This window comes from Thalassophryne amazonica, chromosome 2 (genome assembly GCF_902500255.1).
Source record: "Thalassophryne amazonica chromosome 2, fThaAma1.1, whole genome shotgun sequence".
NCBI classification, from domain to species: Eukaryota; Metazoa; Chordata; class Actinopteri; order Batrachoidiformes; family Batrachoididae; genus Thalassophryne; species Thalassophryne amazonica.
The window spans coordinates 97,182,304-97,202,341 of record NC_047104.1 but is presented as its reverse complement, the minus strand read 5'-3'; the positions used below and the strand labels follow the sequence as shown (position 1 = coordinate 97,202,341).

Sequence of the window (20,038 nt, the reverse complement as noted above, 5' to 3'; positions counted from 1 at the left end):
AGAACATTCTTACAACACAGACCATGGACAAGTTCAAAGATGTCTAACCTTGACCTATTTTAAGAGGTATTTTAACAAGTTAAAAAGTCCCATTCTGTTTCTTATTTTAATGCTGTGAATCATGCAAATCTGATTTTTTTTTTGTGTTTTTTTTTTTTGGGGGGGGGGGGGGGGGGCAAACAACCAATCAGGGTAGAGCAGCACCGTGACGTCACTGGCTGGTCTCTCACTGGCGCTGTAACACCACTTCGCTTCTGTGTAAATATAACATCTTTCTCATTTATTATGTAAAGGCTAGCAACAAATAAACACTTCTAAAACTGAAAACATTTACAAGACATCTCGCGGACGTTAGTGTAGTGACGTCACTGGCTGGTCCTGCTAGCTGCCAGTTCCGCTTCGTTTCCTTGTAAATATAACATCTTTTTCATATATTATGTAAAATCTAGCAACAAATAAACACTTCTAAAACTAAAAACACTGTTTTTATAAACTGATAACACCTCTGGAGTGATTTACAAGACATCTCACAGACATCAGCGTACACGTGCATCAAACAGGGTCAAAGGTTACTTCTGCTCTCTTCAAAAGCTCATGAATGCGCACACGCACGTCCTCCTGCAGACACCATTAAAACGTAAATAAAATATCGTATAATATCTGATTGTGTTTATTCTGCAACATCAATGGAAACATACAGACATAAATGTGTCAATGATACACGGATAACACAATAAAGCATAAATGCTTATTTCCATTGTGGTCCTTGTGAAATTACCACATGACTAAATAGAGGGGTTTCATGAATATATATATATATATATATATACGAGGTCTCTTAGATAATAAACCGACCCTTTTATTTTTTTTTTTAACTATATGGATTTGAATGACATGCGATTACACCAATCATGCTTGAACCCTCGTGCGCATGCGTGAGTTTTTTCACGCGTGTCGGTGACGTCATTTCCCTGTGGGCAGGCCTTGAGTGAGATGTGGTCCCGCCCTCTCGGCTGAATTCCTTTGTTTCACACGCTGCTCGAGACGGCGCGCGTTGCTTTATCAGAATTTTTTCTGGACCTGTGAGGAATATCCGAGTGGACACTATTCCAGAAATTAAGATGGTTTTCTGTGAAAAGTTTAATGGCTGATGAGAGATTATGGGGTGTTTCTGTCAGTGTAAGGACTTCCCACGGAGCGGGACGTCCTGCAGCGCTTCCAGGCGCTGTCGTCGGCCTGTTTCGAGCTTAAAACATCCTAATTTAAGGCTTAATTCACCCAGGACATCGTGAGAGAACAGAGAAGATTCAGAAGAGGCCGGCATGAGGAATTTATGCGGACATTCCACTGTTTAAGGACATTTTTTTAATGAAAGACGTACACGCAAATTCGCCGAGTCGTTTCCGTGATGACTCGGCAAATCTGTGTGCGCCGCGACAGGAAAAACACCTCCGTGTTGAAAACCATTTGTAGAATTCAGGCGGCTTTTAATGGCTTTCAACAAGTGAGTAACTGAGAAATTGTTTAACAGCTTGGGCATGTTCCAACTTGCCCGTTAAGATTTCCAACGGAGGTGTTTTTCCTGCCGCGACCCCCCGCGGTCGGGTCCAGCCCGACATGCGACTCTGCCCGCACGTTCTTTCATTACAAAATGACCGTTAACAATGGAATGTCCGAATAAACTCCTCATGCCGACTTCTTCTGAAAGTTCTCTGTTCTCTGACGACTTACTGCGTCAACAGAGCCTGAAATGTGGAAGTTTTCAACTTGACACGGCGAGACGCTGCCGCCTCGAAGCGCAGATCGCCGTCAGGCGCCGTGGACCGTCCTTAAAGCGACACTACCACACCAAAATCTCTCATCAGCCGTTAAAATTTTTACCGAAAACCAGCTGAATTTATTGAATGGTGTCCACTCAGTTGTGCCTTACAGTTTTGAAAAAATTTTTATCAAACAAAACAACAGTCTCTGAGCCATTCCTAAACAATGAAAAAAATCGATGAGCGGGTGGACGACTCCTCACTCAAAGACTGCCCACAGGCGAATGACGTAACCGACAGGCGTGAAAAAACTCTCGCATGCCCACGAGGGTTCAAGCATGTCTGATGTAATCACACGTGATTCAAATCCATATGGTTTTTGAAAAAATAATAAGGTCGGATACTTTTCTAATAGACCTCGTATATATATATATTTATATATATATATATATTTATATCATTTGCACATATTCTGTCTCCATATGAATCCGGTTTCAGGAAGCAACACAGTACCATCACAGCCTCCCTAAAAGTCACAAACGATATTATAGAATCATTGAACAAGAAACAATATTGTACAGCTCTCTTTGTTGACCTCTCTAAGGCCTTTGACACTGTGGATCATTCCATCTTGAAACAACGATTGTTGAATATTGGTCTGTCAAAGCAAGCAGTGGGTTGGTTTGCGAATTATCTGTCTGACAGAATGCAATGTACACACTTCGGTGGTAGTTTCTCCACAATGTTAAAGGTCTCCTCTGGTGTGCCTCAGGGCTCTGTTTTAGGTCCAATTTTGTTTAGCATTTTTGTGGATGTACTTGGCAGAAATGTCACTGATGCTAAATTCCATTTTTATGCTGACGACATTGTTATTTACTGTTGTGGCTCCACCCTTGCTGAGGCTGTTGGTTTTTTATAGACCGCCTTTAACCTTCTGGAACGTCAGCTTGTAAATTTGAAACTCGTTCTTAACGTGTCTAAAACTAAATTTATTATTTTTTCAAATGGCAGGAAGACACCCGAGCCCCTTCCTAATGTGTTCTCCCTGCAAGGATACACAATTAAGTTAGTGCCTTGCTACAAGTATTTGGGTGTGCTGATTGATGACAGGCTTTCTTTTAAGTCTCATATAGAGAACCTGATCAAAAAACTAAAGCTAAAACTGGGTTTTTTTTTTATCGTAACAGGACATGGTTTAGCTTTTCCGCTAGGAAGAATTTAGTAGCTGCCACCTTTCTTCCTTTATTGGACTATGGTGACCTTCTTTATATGCATGCCCCTGCTAATTGTCTCCAATCTTTGGACTCTGTGGATCACGGTGCCCTGAGGTTTGTTACATGTTGCAAAACCTTCACTCACCATTGTACTTTATATAGCAGAGTTGAGTGGCCCTCGTTGGCTGCACGTCGTCTCTCACACTGGCACATTTTTATTTACAAAGCAATCTTAGGTCTACTCCCCCAATATCTATGTGGCTACAATTCGAGAACCCAGAGTACTTATTCCTTGCATTCCAGTGATTGCTACTTGTTTAATGTCCCCAAAATTCGTACTGAGTTAGGTAAGCATTCCTTCATGTACTTCGCACCTGCTGCCTGGAACTCACTACAGAGAACTTTGAACTTGAGGGAACTAACTTCTCTTGGAACATTTAAAAACATTATGAGGGACATAGTATCTGCCTCATATCGTTGTTTTTCCTGCTTATGAGGCCCCATATTAACTCTATGATGTGACCAGATTGTATTTGTCTGTTTTATTGTTGTCTGATTCTATGTTCTCCTCTTGAAACTTTGTTTTTAAGCTGCTTTCTTGGCCAGGCTTCCCTTGGAAAAGAGATCTTTGTGTCTTAAAGGGATCGACCTGGTTAAATAAAGTTTTAATCATTTTTTTTTTAAATAAAACTGGGATACCAATTAAACTGCAAATTATTAAGAAGACAATGTTCATACGGCCGAAGGTATTTTACCACTGCGTAAAATTTTTTATCTTTCCGGCAGGCAGCTGACAGCGGTGACTGTTCTCAGTGTTGCATTGTTGTCCCCATCAATTGATGGTATTGATGGTATGGTATGATATATGGCTTTCTGACACAGGAATGTGACAGCTGCTCCACAGATTCTGACTTGCAAAAACAACAAAAATCAGACATTAACTTCTTCTTCCAAATACAGTGTATCTGGAAAGTATTCACAGCGCTTCACTTTTACACATTTTGTTATGTTACAGCCTTATTCAAAAATGGATGAAACTTCTTTTTTTCCCCCTCAAAATTCTACAGCCAGTATCCCACAATGATGATCTGAAAAAGTTTTTCTTTTTGAGATCTTTGCAAATTTATTAAAAAAAAAACAAAAAAAAAAAAAAACAAGAAATCACATGTACATAAGTATTCACAGCCTTTGCCGTGAAGCTCAAAACTGAGCTCAGGTGTATCCTGTTTCCACTGATCATCCTTGAGATGTGTCTACAGCTTAACTGGAGTCCATCTGGGGTAATTTCAGTTGATTGGATAACTTGTCTTTGGGGTGAATGCCAGGCATCATGTTTGCAGGAAACCAGGCACCATCCCTACAGTGAAGCATGGTGGTGGCAGCATCATGCTGTGAGGATGTTTTTCAGCGGCAGGAACTAGGAGACTAGTCAGGATTGAGGGGAAGATGAATGCAGCAATGTGCAGAGACAACCTGGATGAAAACCTGCTCCAGAGCGCTCTTGCCCTCAGACTGGGGTGAGGGATCATCTTTCAGCAGGACAATGACCCTAAGCACACAGCCAAGATATCAAAGGAGTGGCTTCAGGACAACTCTGTGGATGTCCTTGAGTGGCCCAGTCAATCAATCAATCAATCAATCAATCAAGTTTTTTATATAGCGCCAAATCACAACAAACAGTTGCCCCAAGGCGCTTTATATTGTAAGGCAAGGCCATACAATAATTATGTAAAACCCCAACGGTCAAAACGACCCCCTGTGAGCAAGCACTTGGCTACAGTGGGAAGGAAAAACTCCCTCTTAACAGGAAGAAACCTCCAGCAGAACCAGGCTCAGGGAGGGGCAGTCTTCTGCTGGGACTGGTTGGGGCTGAGGGAGAGAACCAGGAAAAAGACATGCTGTGGAGGGGAGCAGAGATCGATCACTAATGATTAAATGCAGAGTGGTGCATACAGAGCAAAAAGAGAAAGAAACAGTGCATCATGGGAACCCCCCAGCAGTCTACGTCTATAGCAGCATAACTAAGGGATGGTTCAGGGTCACCTGATCCAGCCCTAACTATAAGCTTTAGCAAAAAGGAAAGTTTTAAGCCTAATCTTAAAAGTAGAGAGGGTGTCTGTCTCCCTGATCTGAATTGGGAGCTGGTTCCACAGGAGAGGAGCCTGAAAGCTGAAGGCTCTGCCTCCCATTCTACTCTTACAAACCCTAGGAACTACAAGTAAGCCTGCAGTCTGAGAGCGAAGCGCTCTATTGGGGTGATATGGTACTACGAGGTCCCTAAGATAAGATGGGACCTGATTATTCAAAACCTTATAAGTAAGAAGAAGAATTTTAAATTCTATTCTAGAATTAACAGGAAGCCAATGAAGAGAGGCCAATATGGGTGAGATATGCTCTCTCCTTCTAGTCCCCGTCAGTACTCTAGCTGCAGCATTTTGAATTAACTGAAGGCTTTTTAGGGAACTTTTAGGACAACCTGATAATAATGAATTACAATAGTCCAGCCTAGAGGAAATAAATGCATGAATTAGTTTTTCAGCATCACTCTGAGACAAGACCTTTCTGATTATTGTATGGCCTTGCCTTACAATATAAAGCGCCTTGGGGCAACTGTTTGTTGTGATTTGGCGCTATATAAATAAAATTGATTGATTGATTGATTGATTTTAGAGATATTGCGTAAATGCAAAAAAGCAGTCCTACATATTTGTTTAATATGCGCTTTGAATGACATATCCTGATCAAAAATGACTCCAAGATTTCTCACAGTATTACTAGAGGTCAGGGTAATGCCATCCAGAGTAAGGATCTGGTTAGACACCATGTTTCTAAGATTTGTGGGGCCAAGTACAATAACTTCAGGTTTATCTGAGTTTAAAAGCAGGAAATTAGAGGTCATCCATGTCTTTATGTCTGTAAGACAATCCTGCAGTTTAGCTAATTGGTGTGTGTCCTCTGGCTTCATGGATAGATAAAGCTGGGTATCATCTGCGTAACAATGAAAATTTAAGCAATACCGTCTAATAATACTGCCTAAGGGAAGCATGTATAAAGTGAATAAAATTGGTCCTAGCACAGAACCTTGTGGAACTCCATAATTAACTTTAGTCTGTGAAGAAGATTCCCCATTTACATGAACAAATTGTAATCTATTAGACAAATATGATTCAAACCACCACAGCGCAGTGCCTTTAATACCTATGGCATGCTCTAATCTCTGTCATAAAATTTTATGGTCAACAGTATCAAAAGCAGCACTGAGGTCTAACAGAACAAGCACAGAGATGAGTCCACTGTCCGAGGCCATAAGAAGCTCATTTGTAACCTTCACTAATGCTGTTTCTGTACTATGATGAATTCTAAAACCTGACTGAAACTCTTCAAATAGACCATTCCTCTGCAGATGATTAGTTAGCTGTTTTACAACTACCCTTTCAAGAATTTTTGAGAGAAAAGGAAGGTTGGAGATTGGCCTATAATTAGCTAAGATAGCTGGGTCAAGTGATGGCTTTTTAAGTAATGGTTTAATTACTGCCACCTTAAAAGCCTGTGGTACATAGCCAACTAACAAAGATAGATTGATCATATTTAAGATCGAAGCATTAAATAATGGTAGGGCTTCCTTGAGCAGCCTGGTAGGAATGGGGTCTAATAAACATGTTGATGGTTTGGATGAAGTAACTAATGAAAATAACTCAGACAGAACAATCGGAGAGAAAGAGTCTAACCAAATACCGGCATCACTGAAAGCAGCCAAAGATAACGATACGTCTTTGGGATGGTTATGAGTAATTTTTTCTCTAATAGTTAAAATTTTGTTAGCAAAGAAAGTCATGAAGTCATTACTAGTTAAAGTTAATGGAATACTCAGCTCAATAGAGCTCTGACTCTTTGTCAGCCTGGCTACAGTGCTGAAAAGAAACCTGGGGTTGTTCTTATTTTCTTCAATTAGTGATGAGTAGAAAGATGTCCTAGCTTTACGGAGGGCTTTTTTATAGAGCAACAGACTCTTTTTCCAGGCTAAGTGAAGATCTTCTAAATTAGTGAGACGCCATTTCCTCTCCAACTTACGGGTTATCTGCTTTAAGCTACGAGTTTGTGAGTTATACCACGGAGTCAGACACTTCTGATTTAAAGCTCTCTTTTTCAGAGGAGCTACAGCATCCAAAGTTGTCTTCAATGAGGATGTAAAACTATTGACGAGATACTCTATCTCACTTACAGAGTTTAGGTAGCTACTCTGCACTGTGTTGGTATATGGCATTAGAGAACATAAAGAAGGAATCATATCCTTAAACCTAGTTACAGCGCTTTCTGAAAGACTTCTATTGTAATGAAACTTATTCCCCACTGCTGGGTAGTCCATCAGAGTAAAAGTAAATGTTATTAAGAAATGATCAGACAGAAGGGAGTTTTCAGGGAATACTGTTAAGTCTTCTATTTCCATACCATAAGTCAGAACAAGATCTAAGATATGATTAAAGTGGTGGGTGGACTCATTTACTTTTTGAGCAAAGCCAATAGAGTCTAATAATAGATTAAATGCAGTGTTGAGGCTGTCATTCTCAGCATCTGTGTGGATGTTAAAATCGCCCACTATAATTATCTTATCTGAGCTAAGCACTAAGTCAGACAAAGTCAGAGCCCAGAGCTGAATCCGACTGAACATCTCTGGAGAGAGCTGAAAATGGCTGTGCACTGACGCTCCACATCCAACCTGATGGAGCTTGAGAGGTGCTGCAAAGAGGAATGGGCAAAACTACCCAAAGATAGGTGCACCAAACTTGTGGCATCATATTCAAGAAGACTTGAGGCTGTAATTGCTGCCAAAGATGCATCAACAAAGTATTGAGCAAAGGGTGTGAATACGTATGTACATGTGATTTCTTTTATATTGTTTTTGATATTTTTATAAACTTGAAAAAATAAAAAAAACTTTTTTCATGTTGTCATTATGGGGTGTTGTGAGTAGAATTTCAAGGGGAAAAAATGAATTTACTCCATTCTGGAATAAAGCTGTAACATAACGTGGAAAAAGTGAAGCACTGTGAGTCATTTACGGATACTCCGGATGCACTGTATATTTTTGCAATGCAGATGCTTATTCTTGAAACCTTCTCTCACCATTCATGTGATCTGTTGGTGCTGTTAAAACGTCTTCTGAATAACTCATGTTTCACACCAAACAGCTATGTTGCTGAAGGCAATATATATATATATATATATATAAACCATATAAAACTTTGTAATTTTTAATGTGATCTGTATGATGGGTTTGTTGGGCAGCAGCTTGTTAACAGGCTATTCCACAAGGTGCCGTTCTACTATAATTACCCACAATCAAAAAAGGGCAAAAATGGGATCAAACTGCTTAATGGGGCTGGTCTCTGAACAGGCTGGCTCATAGAGTGCAGACGTGGCAACCTGCCCAAAAACAAAAGAAAAGTTTGGCCCTTGGCCAAACATGATCAAGCTGTTCAACTTTTGAACAAAAACCGCAACAAATGCTGCTTTGGCTTAAAATTTTTACCCCGATGGAGCACGATCAAAGATGTTTCAAGCCGTGGTCACTACAAATACCCAATTTAAAAAAGTTTGAACATGAATGAAGCTGTTAAGACTGCGAACAGCCTGAAGTTACTCGTACAGTCAGCGATTTCAAACATTGGGATCAAATTGTTGACTAATTCAAAAATTGGATCCCAATTTAAAATTTGGTGTCGAAGATGGCCGAAACTACTACATATACCAAGTTTGTTCAAGACTGACAAAGATAGATCAAGAAGTTCCTATGACGCTTCAATACGTGCCCCAATATGCTACTTGGGATTAAACCGCAAGTAACAGCACTGTATGGAATAGCCCCATAATCAGCCACTGCGCTGCACCTGAATCAGGACTGCGAATTTAAAGCTTTTGGGCCACGTTTGTCCCGGCCTCCTTTTGTGTGAACCAGCAGAGTGTCTGGACATAAACTTTGAAGAAAAATTGGTTGCACGTGCACCTTGTGATCTTACAGTGATGACTGGGGGGATTCTAACAATAAATATACACATCAAATTTTGCTGAAGGCCAAATATATTGTTTTCACTCATGCAGTTGGAGACAGGGAGGTTAGTGATGTCATTAAACCAAGAAGATGGGGACAATCACATAACCTCTAGCTTCATCTGTGGATCTGCGGAACTAACTTATTTTTGCCTATGCTGAATATGAACAAAGGGCCAACGGCGCATTTTAAAGTACATATTTAGTAGTTTGTTAGTCTATTTTTGGATAATTTTCTTCAAAAATCTGATCTTGGTCTGTAAATAAGATGTTGACAAAGCTCAATATGTGTCTCCATGACTGGACTCAAGATACTGCATGCTGTTGCTTCTAATTCCAGAATTTGTAATAATAATAAATTTAATAAAAATTCTGCAATACTGGATAACAAGTCAAACAGCCTCCAGTGTTGTAATACTTATAAGAACAGTAAAGCAGCCTCCAGTGTTGTAATACTTATAAGAACAGTAAAGCTGAAATATAACAAAGCCAAAACATCATCAATTACATATTTTCAGATGGTATATGTGCTTGATAGTACAGTACACTACAGATGAGTCACCATAGAGAAAATAATCTTCCAAGAATATGGACTGAAAGATTAAAATAATGAATAAAATAGGACAATGTCCCTTTTGCACGGCATCCTACTACAATTACAATAACAATGAGATTTCTTACTTAGTGAACAGTTTTGCTGTATTTTCATATTTTAAGGGTTGAGTACACACAACCTGGGGTTCATGAAAAGCTATTTTATTCTGCTCACAAACAAGGAACATACAGGGGAACAGAAAGCATTTCTCACTTGTTCCTTTGGCCACTCATTTCAGAATAACTGTGGTTCCAGGGAGCAGAGGTGCTCAGGGGATCTCCTCCTGTCATTGTTGACTTCTGGTCCAACTTCAGGGTGGTGATGTGACTATAAAGGAGAAACATATGAATAAATATAACAGACTGTATTAGCAAGTCAAATCCAACAAACCAGTTCACTTGAAAATACGTACATTAGACAAACAACTGAAATCTTAGTGGAGTAAATCTGACATTCTAAAATGCCTCTTTACCATAGGCCATGACATTTGGCAGAAGTCACCTTTAGAGTATCGCCGTGTGCTATTTTCTCCACTGCGAGGTTACACATGATGTAAAATGCATAGGGATGGGCAGACTGAAACCAAAATATTGATTCTTCTGATTTTTTTTTTTTAAATGAAAAATGTAGATTTTACGTTTTAAGACACATTTATAAATGATGGTGAAAATATGCTGTAATTAAACTATTACTGAGGAACTACTTTTCGTGCACACCTCCACTCTGTCTTCTTCCTTACAAACTGCACACGCACTTCCTCCTTCATGTTGTCTGCAAGATCTCACGGTCACTATATCTGGTATGGAATCCCTTGGACACCTTTGAATCCCACCCCATGTATATGAGTCATGCAAAATCAGGTGAAGAGTTTTATTTCTGTGCCAGCATGAACCAGTTTCATTTGAATTCAGTTTCACTTCTAGAAAACTGAACTTATTACCTGGACTTCCTCAATGTGGTGTTGTATTTGTGACACACCTGAAGAGGTTGAGGGTTTTGTGTTCCAGCATCAAACTAGTGTTTCCAGTCAAGTCCAGTTCTTGCAAAGAGGCTGGCAGGGAGTCTGGGAGCTGGATTTCAGTCAGCTCATTGCAGCTCAGATCGACAAGCTGCAGACAGACGTGCACATGACTTGAACATGAACTCAACAGAATCAAGCATCAGTGGGGTAAGGGGACAAAGTAGAAAGAGTCTAACCTTGATCTCAGGCAGGTTGAGGATCTCTGGGAAGACAGAAATGTGGTTGGAGTGTGCGATGAGGGTGTGTAGTCTTTTACAGCTGAACACAGTGGATGGAATGGTCTTTAATTTGTTGCCACTTAGATTTAACTCCTCCAGCAGCTCCAGTTTACTCAGCTTACTAAAGACAAAACTCCAGTCAGTTCAACAAACACAACTCTTAAAAGCACATAAACTGAATTTAATTATAGGAGTAAATACACTGCAGGTGCTGCTCACACTGACACCAAAAAGAGCAACTTGACAACTATTCATGTAAACAACTACTTACAGACAAGTTTAGAACAGTGGAAACAAGTGTGACAAATACACAGCAGAAAACTAAATAAATTAAAATATCAATATAATAAATGTAGCACTAAAAGTGAGTGATTATTTACAATTGCAGTTCTATTACAAAGTTGGAGCACTCCTCTGCAAATTGACACATTCATATCTTCTAATAAAAAAGTCGATTTTCTTTCCAGAAAACTGAAACATTCTACTCTTTAATTTCAAAGTGAAAACAAATCTCCGCAATATGTTCAAAATGAAAAACATTGTGACAGTTTTCCCATTTTTCAAAGAGATTTAACTCCAGTGCATATTCAGTCTGACTTGGAAATAGTGCTCGTCTGAAGGCCTGGTCACACATCACTTAACGAAGCACAAAGGAGCCCAAACAAGACAAGAAATCTGGACTTTCGTTGACATCGTTTAACCTTTGTGCAGCTTCGTTCCTGCAGCTGGCGCTTCGGCAGAGAGAATTTTGAAATGTTCAAAAAATCTTTCACACACAAATGTCGTGCTACATGGCGCGATCTAATCGCCAACATGACATGCAGCTTGTCAAGTCGAGTAAAGAAGTGAACAGAGCGAGTGGTGACATCAGCGGATCCCATCAGAGCGCAGCTCATCCGAAGGATTATAACAAGAAATTAAATCTGTGATAAACATACTTTACAGGTGCACACAAGAAGGAAAGAACACACAACTATTTTACCAAGCCATGACAATGTAAACATGACAAATAATTATCTTTCTAGATGGCTCAAAATGCTTCATCCAGCTTGTTAGGCACGTGCGAACGGCACCAGCTGAAGCCTCCTCTGTGATTCAGAAAGCGATTAGAGCCGTTTTCACCAGCCAATTTTCAGAGAAAATGATTAATCCACCACAAAATACTTATTTTATATAGACCGCATCCAGCACAGCGCAAGTGGCAGGCGGTAGGACAAAGAACGACGTACAGCTGTGAACACAGCGGGTGGGATCGTCACGACAGGCATGCAAATGCGTGAATCAAAGGGATGCTCATGTCACTGCACCTTTAGCGTTTAGTTTGACTTTGTTTAACCAGCTGAATGTTTTCACATAGTACAGAAGTTGGTTTGTGAGCACTTTTGTGGAGGAGCTGCAGCTCCTCCGCAGCGGTGCTGGTGTATGTGGTGTGGTGCTTCTGCCACTCTGTGTGATGTGTTGAGTACTGCCACGGTCATGCCGTGGTGCTGGGCGGCCAGGAAGAATTTGTCGGCCTCCTCCGCCAGCGCATGGCAGTCTGTGATCGCATGCACCACAGGAGAGAGTTGCTGCACAAAAAGTCTGGCCAGAGCTGCAGCATTCTAACCATGAACTCTGAAGGGCTTGCTGCCCTCCAGCCGATGCAGAGAGAAAAGCCTGCTGGCGCTTTCAGCATCTGAGAGTTCAAGTTTTGAGGAAGTGATCCTTGACCACTGCGTATTTGTTCACAACGGGAGGGCTTTGCTGAAGCGCAATCATCCTTGTTTGTTTCCGTGGAGCTGCTGGCGGCTGACACGATCGTTGATCACTGTGTATTTGTTCGCAGCAGGAGGGCTTTGCAGAAGCACAATCAGCCTCGTGTGTTCCCGTGGCGCTGAGGGCCGACACGATGTAATAATATTTCCTGTTGTCTGGGGTGATCTCTCAAAGCGAACTGTGCCTCCGTTTGTGGAAACCAGGCTGCAGTTTACAGAAGCGTGACTTTGAGCCATCAAGTGTGGAAAACTTCCAGCAGCAGTGGACATTCGCGTGTGAACAGCTTTGATCCACAGAGGTGTGACATATGAAAACAGAATCCAGTGTGATCAGCTGGAGAGAAGGTGAAACGCGTCCGCACACGCGTGTGTGTCTGATCCATATACATAGCGCCTGTGCGTGTGTGAGGTGATCAGAAACAGCAGGGTTTTGGGGGAAAAAAAAGGCAGAGACAGTTAGTTCTCTCGCTCTGTCTCTCTGTCTCTCTCTCGCACATTTCAGGTGTACAGACAGGGATTAGAGTTTTGGTATTTGAGAGATCTGAGAAATATTTGGCGTGTTTGCAGTGTGCATAATGATGGCGTATTTAATGTGTGTTTAGTGTGGTGATGTTTTTTGTAAAAATGAGGCATCTTATGAATATTGAGCAAGCGCTTCAGTTTTTTTTTTTTTTCTTAACTAGAGCGCGCGGCGTGTTGTCAGAGTCTCAACCAGACAGTGAGGATTCTGATGATGAAGGAGATGATCCCTCTTTTGTTCTGGACGAGGAACCAGAGCAGGTGGATCCACCGACGTGCGCACAGATCTCCACGGTGGGTGGGATCACGCGGTTCTGATTGCAGCTGGGCTCCGTCCCAGCACAGAGTCCTGCACACACTGCTCCAGCAGTGGCTCCAAGTGCGCTTTGTTTAAAGTGTCAAGATTAATGTTAGCTTCAGTTTCATTTTGTTCCTCTTGCGCTCTTGATTCGCAGGCTATTCGGTGATAAAGCTCGTTCGTCCACCTTTTCTCAATGATTTGTGACTTTTTTACTTTTTTCCTTCATTCAGGAATCATCGTATGCCGTGTGACTGGGCCCTAAAGCCAACTGACTGTAAAAATGATGACTTTGATGTGTTACACCAAAGGGCATGTGTTCTTATGGCTGACAGAAATCCATTATTTAATTTTTTTCTATTAGTATTATGTTCTAGAGCTTCATTTTTCACCCTTCAGTAATTTTGTGAAGTAACCTGATATATGGTGCATCTCAAAAATTAGAATATTGTGACAAACTTCAATATATTTTGTCAGGTATTTCATTCATTCATTTTCAGCTGCTTATCCGGGTCTGGGTGGCACCACAGCAAGCAGCTCATGCCACACTTCCCTATCCTAGGCCAAGTCCTGTAGCTCTTCTTGGGGGATCCCAAAGAGTTCTCAAGCTAGCTGTGAAATATAATTACTCCAGTGTCTGCCCCAGGGCTTCCTCCTGGTTGGACGTGTGGTATTTCAGAGCAAAAATTTTACATATTATAGTTGCAATACAGAAACTAAAATATTTCAGTCATTTTTAATTTTAATAATTATGGCCTCCTGCGAAAAAAGCATTTCTCAAAATATTAGAATATTTTATTTCAAGTCACAATTTATGCATTATGAATACCATGAATCTCTCAAATCTGATTCAGTTCACACAACCACAATCATGAGGAAGACTGCTGACTTGACAGTTGTCCAGAAGACACTCGTGGACACTGTCAACACGGACATTAAGCCACAGAAGGTCATTGCTGAAAGCTCTGGCTGTTCAAAGTTTAGGATCAAAGGATAATCATATAACGTTGACTGAAGGGAAAAAGTGTTGTTGGAAAAGATGCACAAGCAACAGGGATGACCACAGCCACCTCAAACCCCTCGTACAGCTGTCACAACAACCATTAACGCACACCAGCGGCCGAAAGACAGCGAGTGCACATTCGATCCCCCTCTCGGCAGGTGCCGGCCAAATTCCAGGTGCCAGCTAAATTCCAGGTCCCACACACGAACATCCAACACTGCTTGCTGGACACTTAGAAAAGGCGGGGCTAGTCGCGCTCCTGGTACGACAATAGAGAGCAGCTGACCACATTCGAGCTGCTTGTGAAAATTGTCTAAGTGCCCCACAAGTGTGGCATCACCAATCAACACACATGGGTGTGGCTATGCCGAACTCCCCCAACACGTGGCGTGTGTGTGTATCTTGCTCCCCGCTCCCCCAACACGTGAGGTTCCAGTGTGTCGTGCCCCCCTGCTCCGCCCCATCATATGATGTGCCAGTGTGTTACGCCTCCCCAACACGTGGCGTGGCAGTGTGTCGCACTTCCCCGCTCCCCCGAATACATTTGGCGTGCAAGGGGGCACACGTGCATGACATACTGATGCTGATATTTATATACAGACAAGATCACATGGGGATCGGCTATGCATGTCTGAGCGCACACATAGCATGGCGCCTCTCAGCTGATCGCCGGCCAGCCACGCAATGACAGCTGGAAATGACGGCTCAGTGCACACGACGTGTTACATTAAAAACACAGAGAACAGAGCCAGGACAAGCATGTAAATAAATAGGCCAATAACTACATACACAATTACATAAAAATAAATCACAGAACACAGAAACAGAGAGTGACACTTTGTTCTGTGGGCTGAACGAACAGGTGGGCGTGCCTGCAAACAGCAGCAGCTGTTGAGATTTCTGGACCTGCGAGTCACAGCTGGAGAACATGTACCATGTTTTGAAGGACATGACATTACAACACTGTGTAACGCGTGCGTGTGCCTGCTGTCCTCACATGGAAAAACATAAAAACATACAACGCCGTTGCCACTGGTTGGAGCGAGTGCACACATGCGCGGGGCTGGCTGGACATGCAGATGTGGACATGATGGGAGCACACCGCTTTATTCATGTCATTTCATGACTGGACGTCTACGACCATGGGTCACCTACAGAGGAACAGAAGGATCATACTTGTATTGTCCACTCAATCAGATGGATTAAATATTAGAAATTGTGGTTGGGGGGGAGTTAATGGTGTGTGGTTTTTATTGTTTTTCTCCACAGCAGTGGCATGATATGGTGCTACACGCTCCAGCTGCTCGCGCTGTGTTCATGCACATGCACGAGCATGCAAGAAACCGTCGCTGCTGCATTGTGCATGCCTGTCCAACCATGTGTCCCTCCCGACAGCAGGTGGAATGTTTCACGGTTCCCCATTTCATTTTTTGTATGGAGATACTGATTTCCTTTTCCATCAAGACTTGGCACCTGCCCACAGTGCCAAAACTACTAGTACCTGGTTTGCTGATCATAGTGTTACTGTACTTGACTGTCCCCAGACAATCCCTCATAGATCCTCTATGGGGTATTGTCAACAGGAAGATTAGAGACACCAGATCCAACAATCCAGATGACCTGAAGGTTGCTATCAAAACAACCTGGACTTCAAGTACACCTAAGCAGTGCCACACTGCAGTGATGCAGATATTAATTCAAAAACAGCTACAACTGAGTGCATAAATGAACATACTATTTTAGAGGTTAGACATTTCTGTATCATAAATCCTTTTTTTAACCATCTGGGGTCCGAGGGCATTTTTTTGGACAGTTCACTCGCCTGGCATAATTTATTATTGCTGTTAACAGCTTTCCCTGCATCCCACAATCACGTTTTATGTCTCTTTTTTTCAGGACAACCTCTGTTTTCAGAATATATGTTTTTGTTGTGTTTTATAAGTGTAATAAAGGTTTACAATCAAAAATAGGCAAGGAAAAAAATAAAGCAAAAAATAATTTTCCATAAACATTTATTCAAAACACACAGCAAACTATAATAAACAACTGTTTTGACACTTTATAAAGGTAATTTGAGGTCTTGTGTGAAAGGCTGTACAACAAAAAGGTTCAAACAATAAACACAAATGCACATTTCGAACAATATATACAAAATGGTCTATGCGTGTTGTTGGTAAACAGTGCTTTACGCTGAGAAAGCAACAGAGTTATCCAGTAACATTCACATGCAAACTAGTGCAGCAATCCTGATAGTTACACACTCTTTGTCTGAGCATGTGAGATTGTCATCAGAGGCTTTCTGTGTGCTCCTGCTTTCACTGATCACTGTGCGTAATGGCGCAGGGCACACTGAGTATGTACTAATAGTATGTACTCATTGGAGCACCCAGAGGGCTATTCAAACGGGCCAACTAGTAACATACGAGGTCTGTCAATAAAGTAACGGTCCTTTTTATTTTTTTCAAAAACTATATGGATTTGATTCATATGTTTTTACGTCAGACAAGCTTGAACCCTCGTGCGCATGCGTGAGTTTTTCCACGCCTGTCGGTTACGTCATTCACCTGTGAGTACGCCTTGTGGGAGGAGTGGTCCCGCCCCGTTGTCGGATTTTCATTGTCTGGAAATGGCGGAATGATTTGGGGTTTTTTTCCATCAGATTTTTTTCAGAAGCTGTTAGAGACTGGCACCTGGAAACCATTTGAAAAATTTATCTGGCTTTCGGTGAAATTTTTACGGGCTTCACAGAGAATAAGGACTGTTACTACAGCTTTACGGACAGCTTTAAGCACAGCTTTAAGGACGCTCGGCGCGCTGCGCTCCGAGCTGCGACGACGAGGCAGAAAACGCCAGATCATTTCTAAGCTGATGGCTCTGTGGATACGAGACCGTCGTGTGCACTTTCTCTGGTTATCACAAGAGCTGTACATCAGCCATTTTCCTGCAGATTTCACTTTTAACAAGAGATTTTGTCATGGAAAGCCGCGCGGAGGCTTCGTGCTTAACAACCAATTCACTGTTTGAGCGAGACAAAGAACACCTCCGTTTCGGCGTGTCATGGGACTAGTTGGGACATGCCTATCTTGGCTTTCAATGCTTACCAGTTCAGTAAGTATCAGAGAAATTGTGGAGAGCTGGGCATATCCTAACTTGTCCTCTGACACACCGAAACGGAGGTGTTCCTTTGTCTCGCTCAAACAGCGAATCGGTCGTTACGCACGAAGCCTCCGCGCGGCTTTCCATGACAAAATCTCTTGTTAAAAGTGAAATCTGCCGGAAAATGGCTGATGTCCAGCTCTTGTGATAACCAGAGAAAGTGCACACGACGGTCTCGTATCCACAGAGCCATCAGCTTAGAAATGATCTGGCGTTTTCTGCCTCGTCGTCGCAGCTCGGAGCGCGGCACGCTATGCGCCATTGTGGGGCGTCCTTAAAGCTGTAGTAACAGTCCTTAATCTCTGTGAAGCCCGTAAAATTTTCACCGAAAAACAACCAAATCTTCGAAATGGTTTCCAGCTGGTTGTCTGGCAGAGCTCCTGAAAAACATTTCATGGAACAAAGCGGCAGTAGCTCAGCTGTTTGCTGAGAATGAAAATCCGACGACGGGGCGGGACCACTCCTTCCACAAGGCATGCTCACAGGCGAATGACGTCACCGACAGGCGTGGAAAAACTCACGCATGCGCACGAGGGTTCAAGCTTGTCTGACATAAAAACATATGAATCAAATCCATAGTTTAAAAAAATAAATAAAAAGGACCGTTACTTTATTGACAGACCTCGTATCACTCCTGAAAATGATCTTTGACTTTTCACGTGAGGTAAATCTGCCCTACAATTGGATTTTTGGAAAACCATGTGATGGTGAAACAATTCCGATTGGACACTCACATTGCGCACGTCATCACACAGCTTCTATGTGGAGTGCAAAGATGGGCAATGGCTGGCTCGAAAGTCCGTGGGGTTAACTTTTCAGCCCAAAAAAAGTACGTTTATATCTCATATCATTCAAAAGTTATTTATAATTTAGTAAAGCTTGGTCTTAGCTGTCGTATACGACGGCGTCGGCCCCAGAGGGTTAAAACTGCCCTGCTGAAATATTAAAATTTTTGAGATATGCATTTTCTATTTTTTGGAGCTGTATGCTGTAATGATTAAAATTAAAACAACCAACAAAAAAATGACTGAAGCATTTAGGTTTCTATGTATTGAAACTGGAATACATAAAATTTTCACTCTCTGAAATACCTGACAAAAAACATATGAACGAAGAAATCACATATACACAAGTATTCACAGCCTTTGCCATGAATCCACCTGGGGTAAATTCAGTTGACTGGATAACTTGTGTACATTTGTCTACAACTTGTCTAAGGTCCCACAGTTGATGGTGCATGTAACAACACAAACCAAGCATGAGCATGAAGTCAAAGGAATTGTCTGCAGACCCCCGAGACAGGATTGTCTCAAGGCACAAATCTGGGGAAATGTACAGAAACATTGGCCTCCATCATCCGTAAATGGAAGTTTGGATCCACCAGGACTGGCCACCTGTCTAAACTGAGCAATCGGGGGAGAAGGGCATTAGTCAGGGAGGTGACCAAGAACCTGATGGTTACTCTGTCAGAGCTCCAGCATTCCCCTGTAGAGAGAGGAGAACCTTCCAAAAGGACAACCATCTCTGCAGCAATCCACCAGTCAGGCCTGTATGGTAGAGTGGCCAGATGGAAGCCACTCCTTAGTAAAAGCCACATGCCAGCCTGCCTGGAGTTTGCCAGAAGGCACCTGAAGGACTCTCAGACAATGAAAAACAAAATTCTCTGGTCTGATAAAAGAAAGATTGAACTCTTTGGCGTGAATGCCAGGTGTCATGTTTGGAGGAAACCAAGGCACCATCCCTACAGTGAAGCATGGTGGTGGCAGCATCATGCTGTGGGGATGTTTTTCAGCGGCAGGAACTGGGAGACTAGTCAGGATTGAGGGAAAGATGAATTCAGCAATGTACAGAGACATCCTGGATGAGAACCTGATCCAGAGCACTCCTGACCTCAATGTTTTCACTTTTTCTGTTATCTATGTATTTTTAACGTATTTACAATTATATTATGTACTTACATTGAACTTACTAAATAAAATCATGTACGCATGCACGCACTAAATATATAGATGATTTACCACCCCCTGCTGGAATGGCTTGTGACTCCAGAATGTAATTATCAATGTCGACTGTTCAGCGTTGTCAGCTAATGTTGTCAGGCTCCTCTCCTGTGGAACCAGCTCCCAATTCGGATCAGGGAGACAGACACCCTCTCTACTTTTAAGATTAGGCTTAAAACTTTCCTTTTTGCTAAAGCTTATAGTTAGGGCTGGATCAGGTGACCCTGAACCATCCCTTAGTTATGCTGCTATAGATTTAGACTGCTGGGGGGTTCCCATGATGCACTGAGTGTTTCTTTCTCTTTTTGCTCTGTATGCACCACTCTGCATTTAATCATTAGTGATCGATCTCTGCTCCCCTCCACAGCATGTCTTTTTCCTGATTCTCTCCCCTCAGCCCCAACCAGTCCCAGCAGAAGACTGCCCCTCCCTGAGCCTGGTTCTGCTGGAGG

The 20,038-nt window shown here is 42.1% G+C and overlaps 1 protein-coding gene across 1 annotated transcript in view; it reads right to left on the bottom strand.

Moving 5' to 3' along the window:
• The window catches only part of phlpp2 (PH domain and leucine rich repeat protein phosphatase 2), a 152,537-nt gene that overhangs the window by 11,939 nt on the left and 120,560 nt on the right, over positions 1-20,038 (bottom strand). Inside the window, exons 14-16 of the mRNA XM_034190209.1 lie at positions 10,815-10,977; positions 10,596-10,726; positions 9,831-9,944 (exon numbers count right to left, since the gene is read on the bottom strand). Of these exons, the coding sequence (XP_034046100.1) occupies positions 9,831-9,944; positions 10,596-10,726; positions 10,815-10,977 (408 nt within the window). The remainder of the gene's footprint in view (positions 1-9,830; positions 9,945-10,595; positions 10,727-10,814; positions 10,978-20,038) is intronic.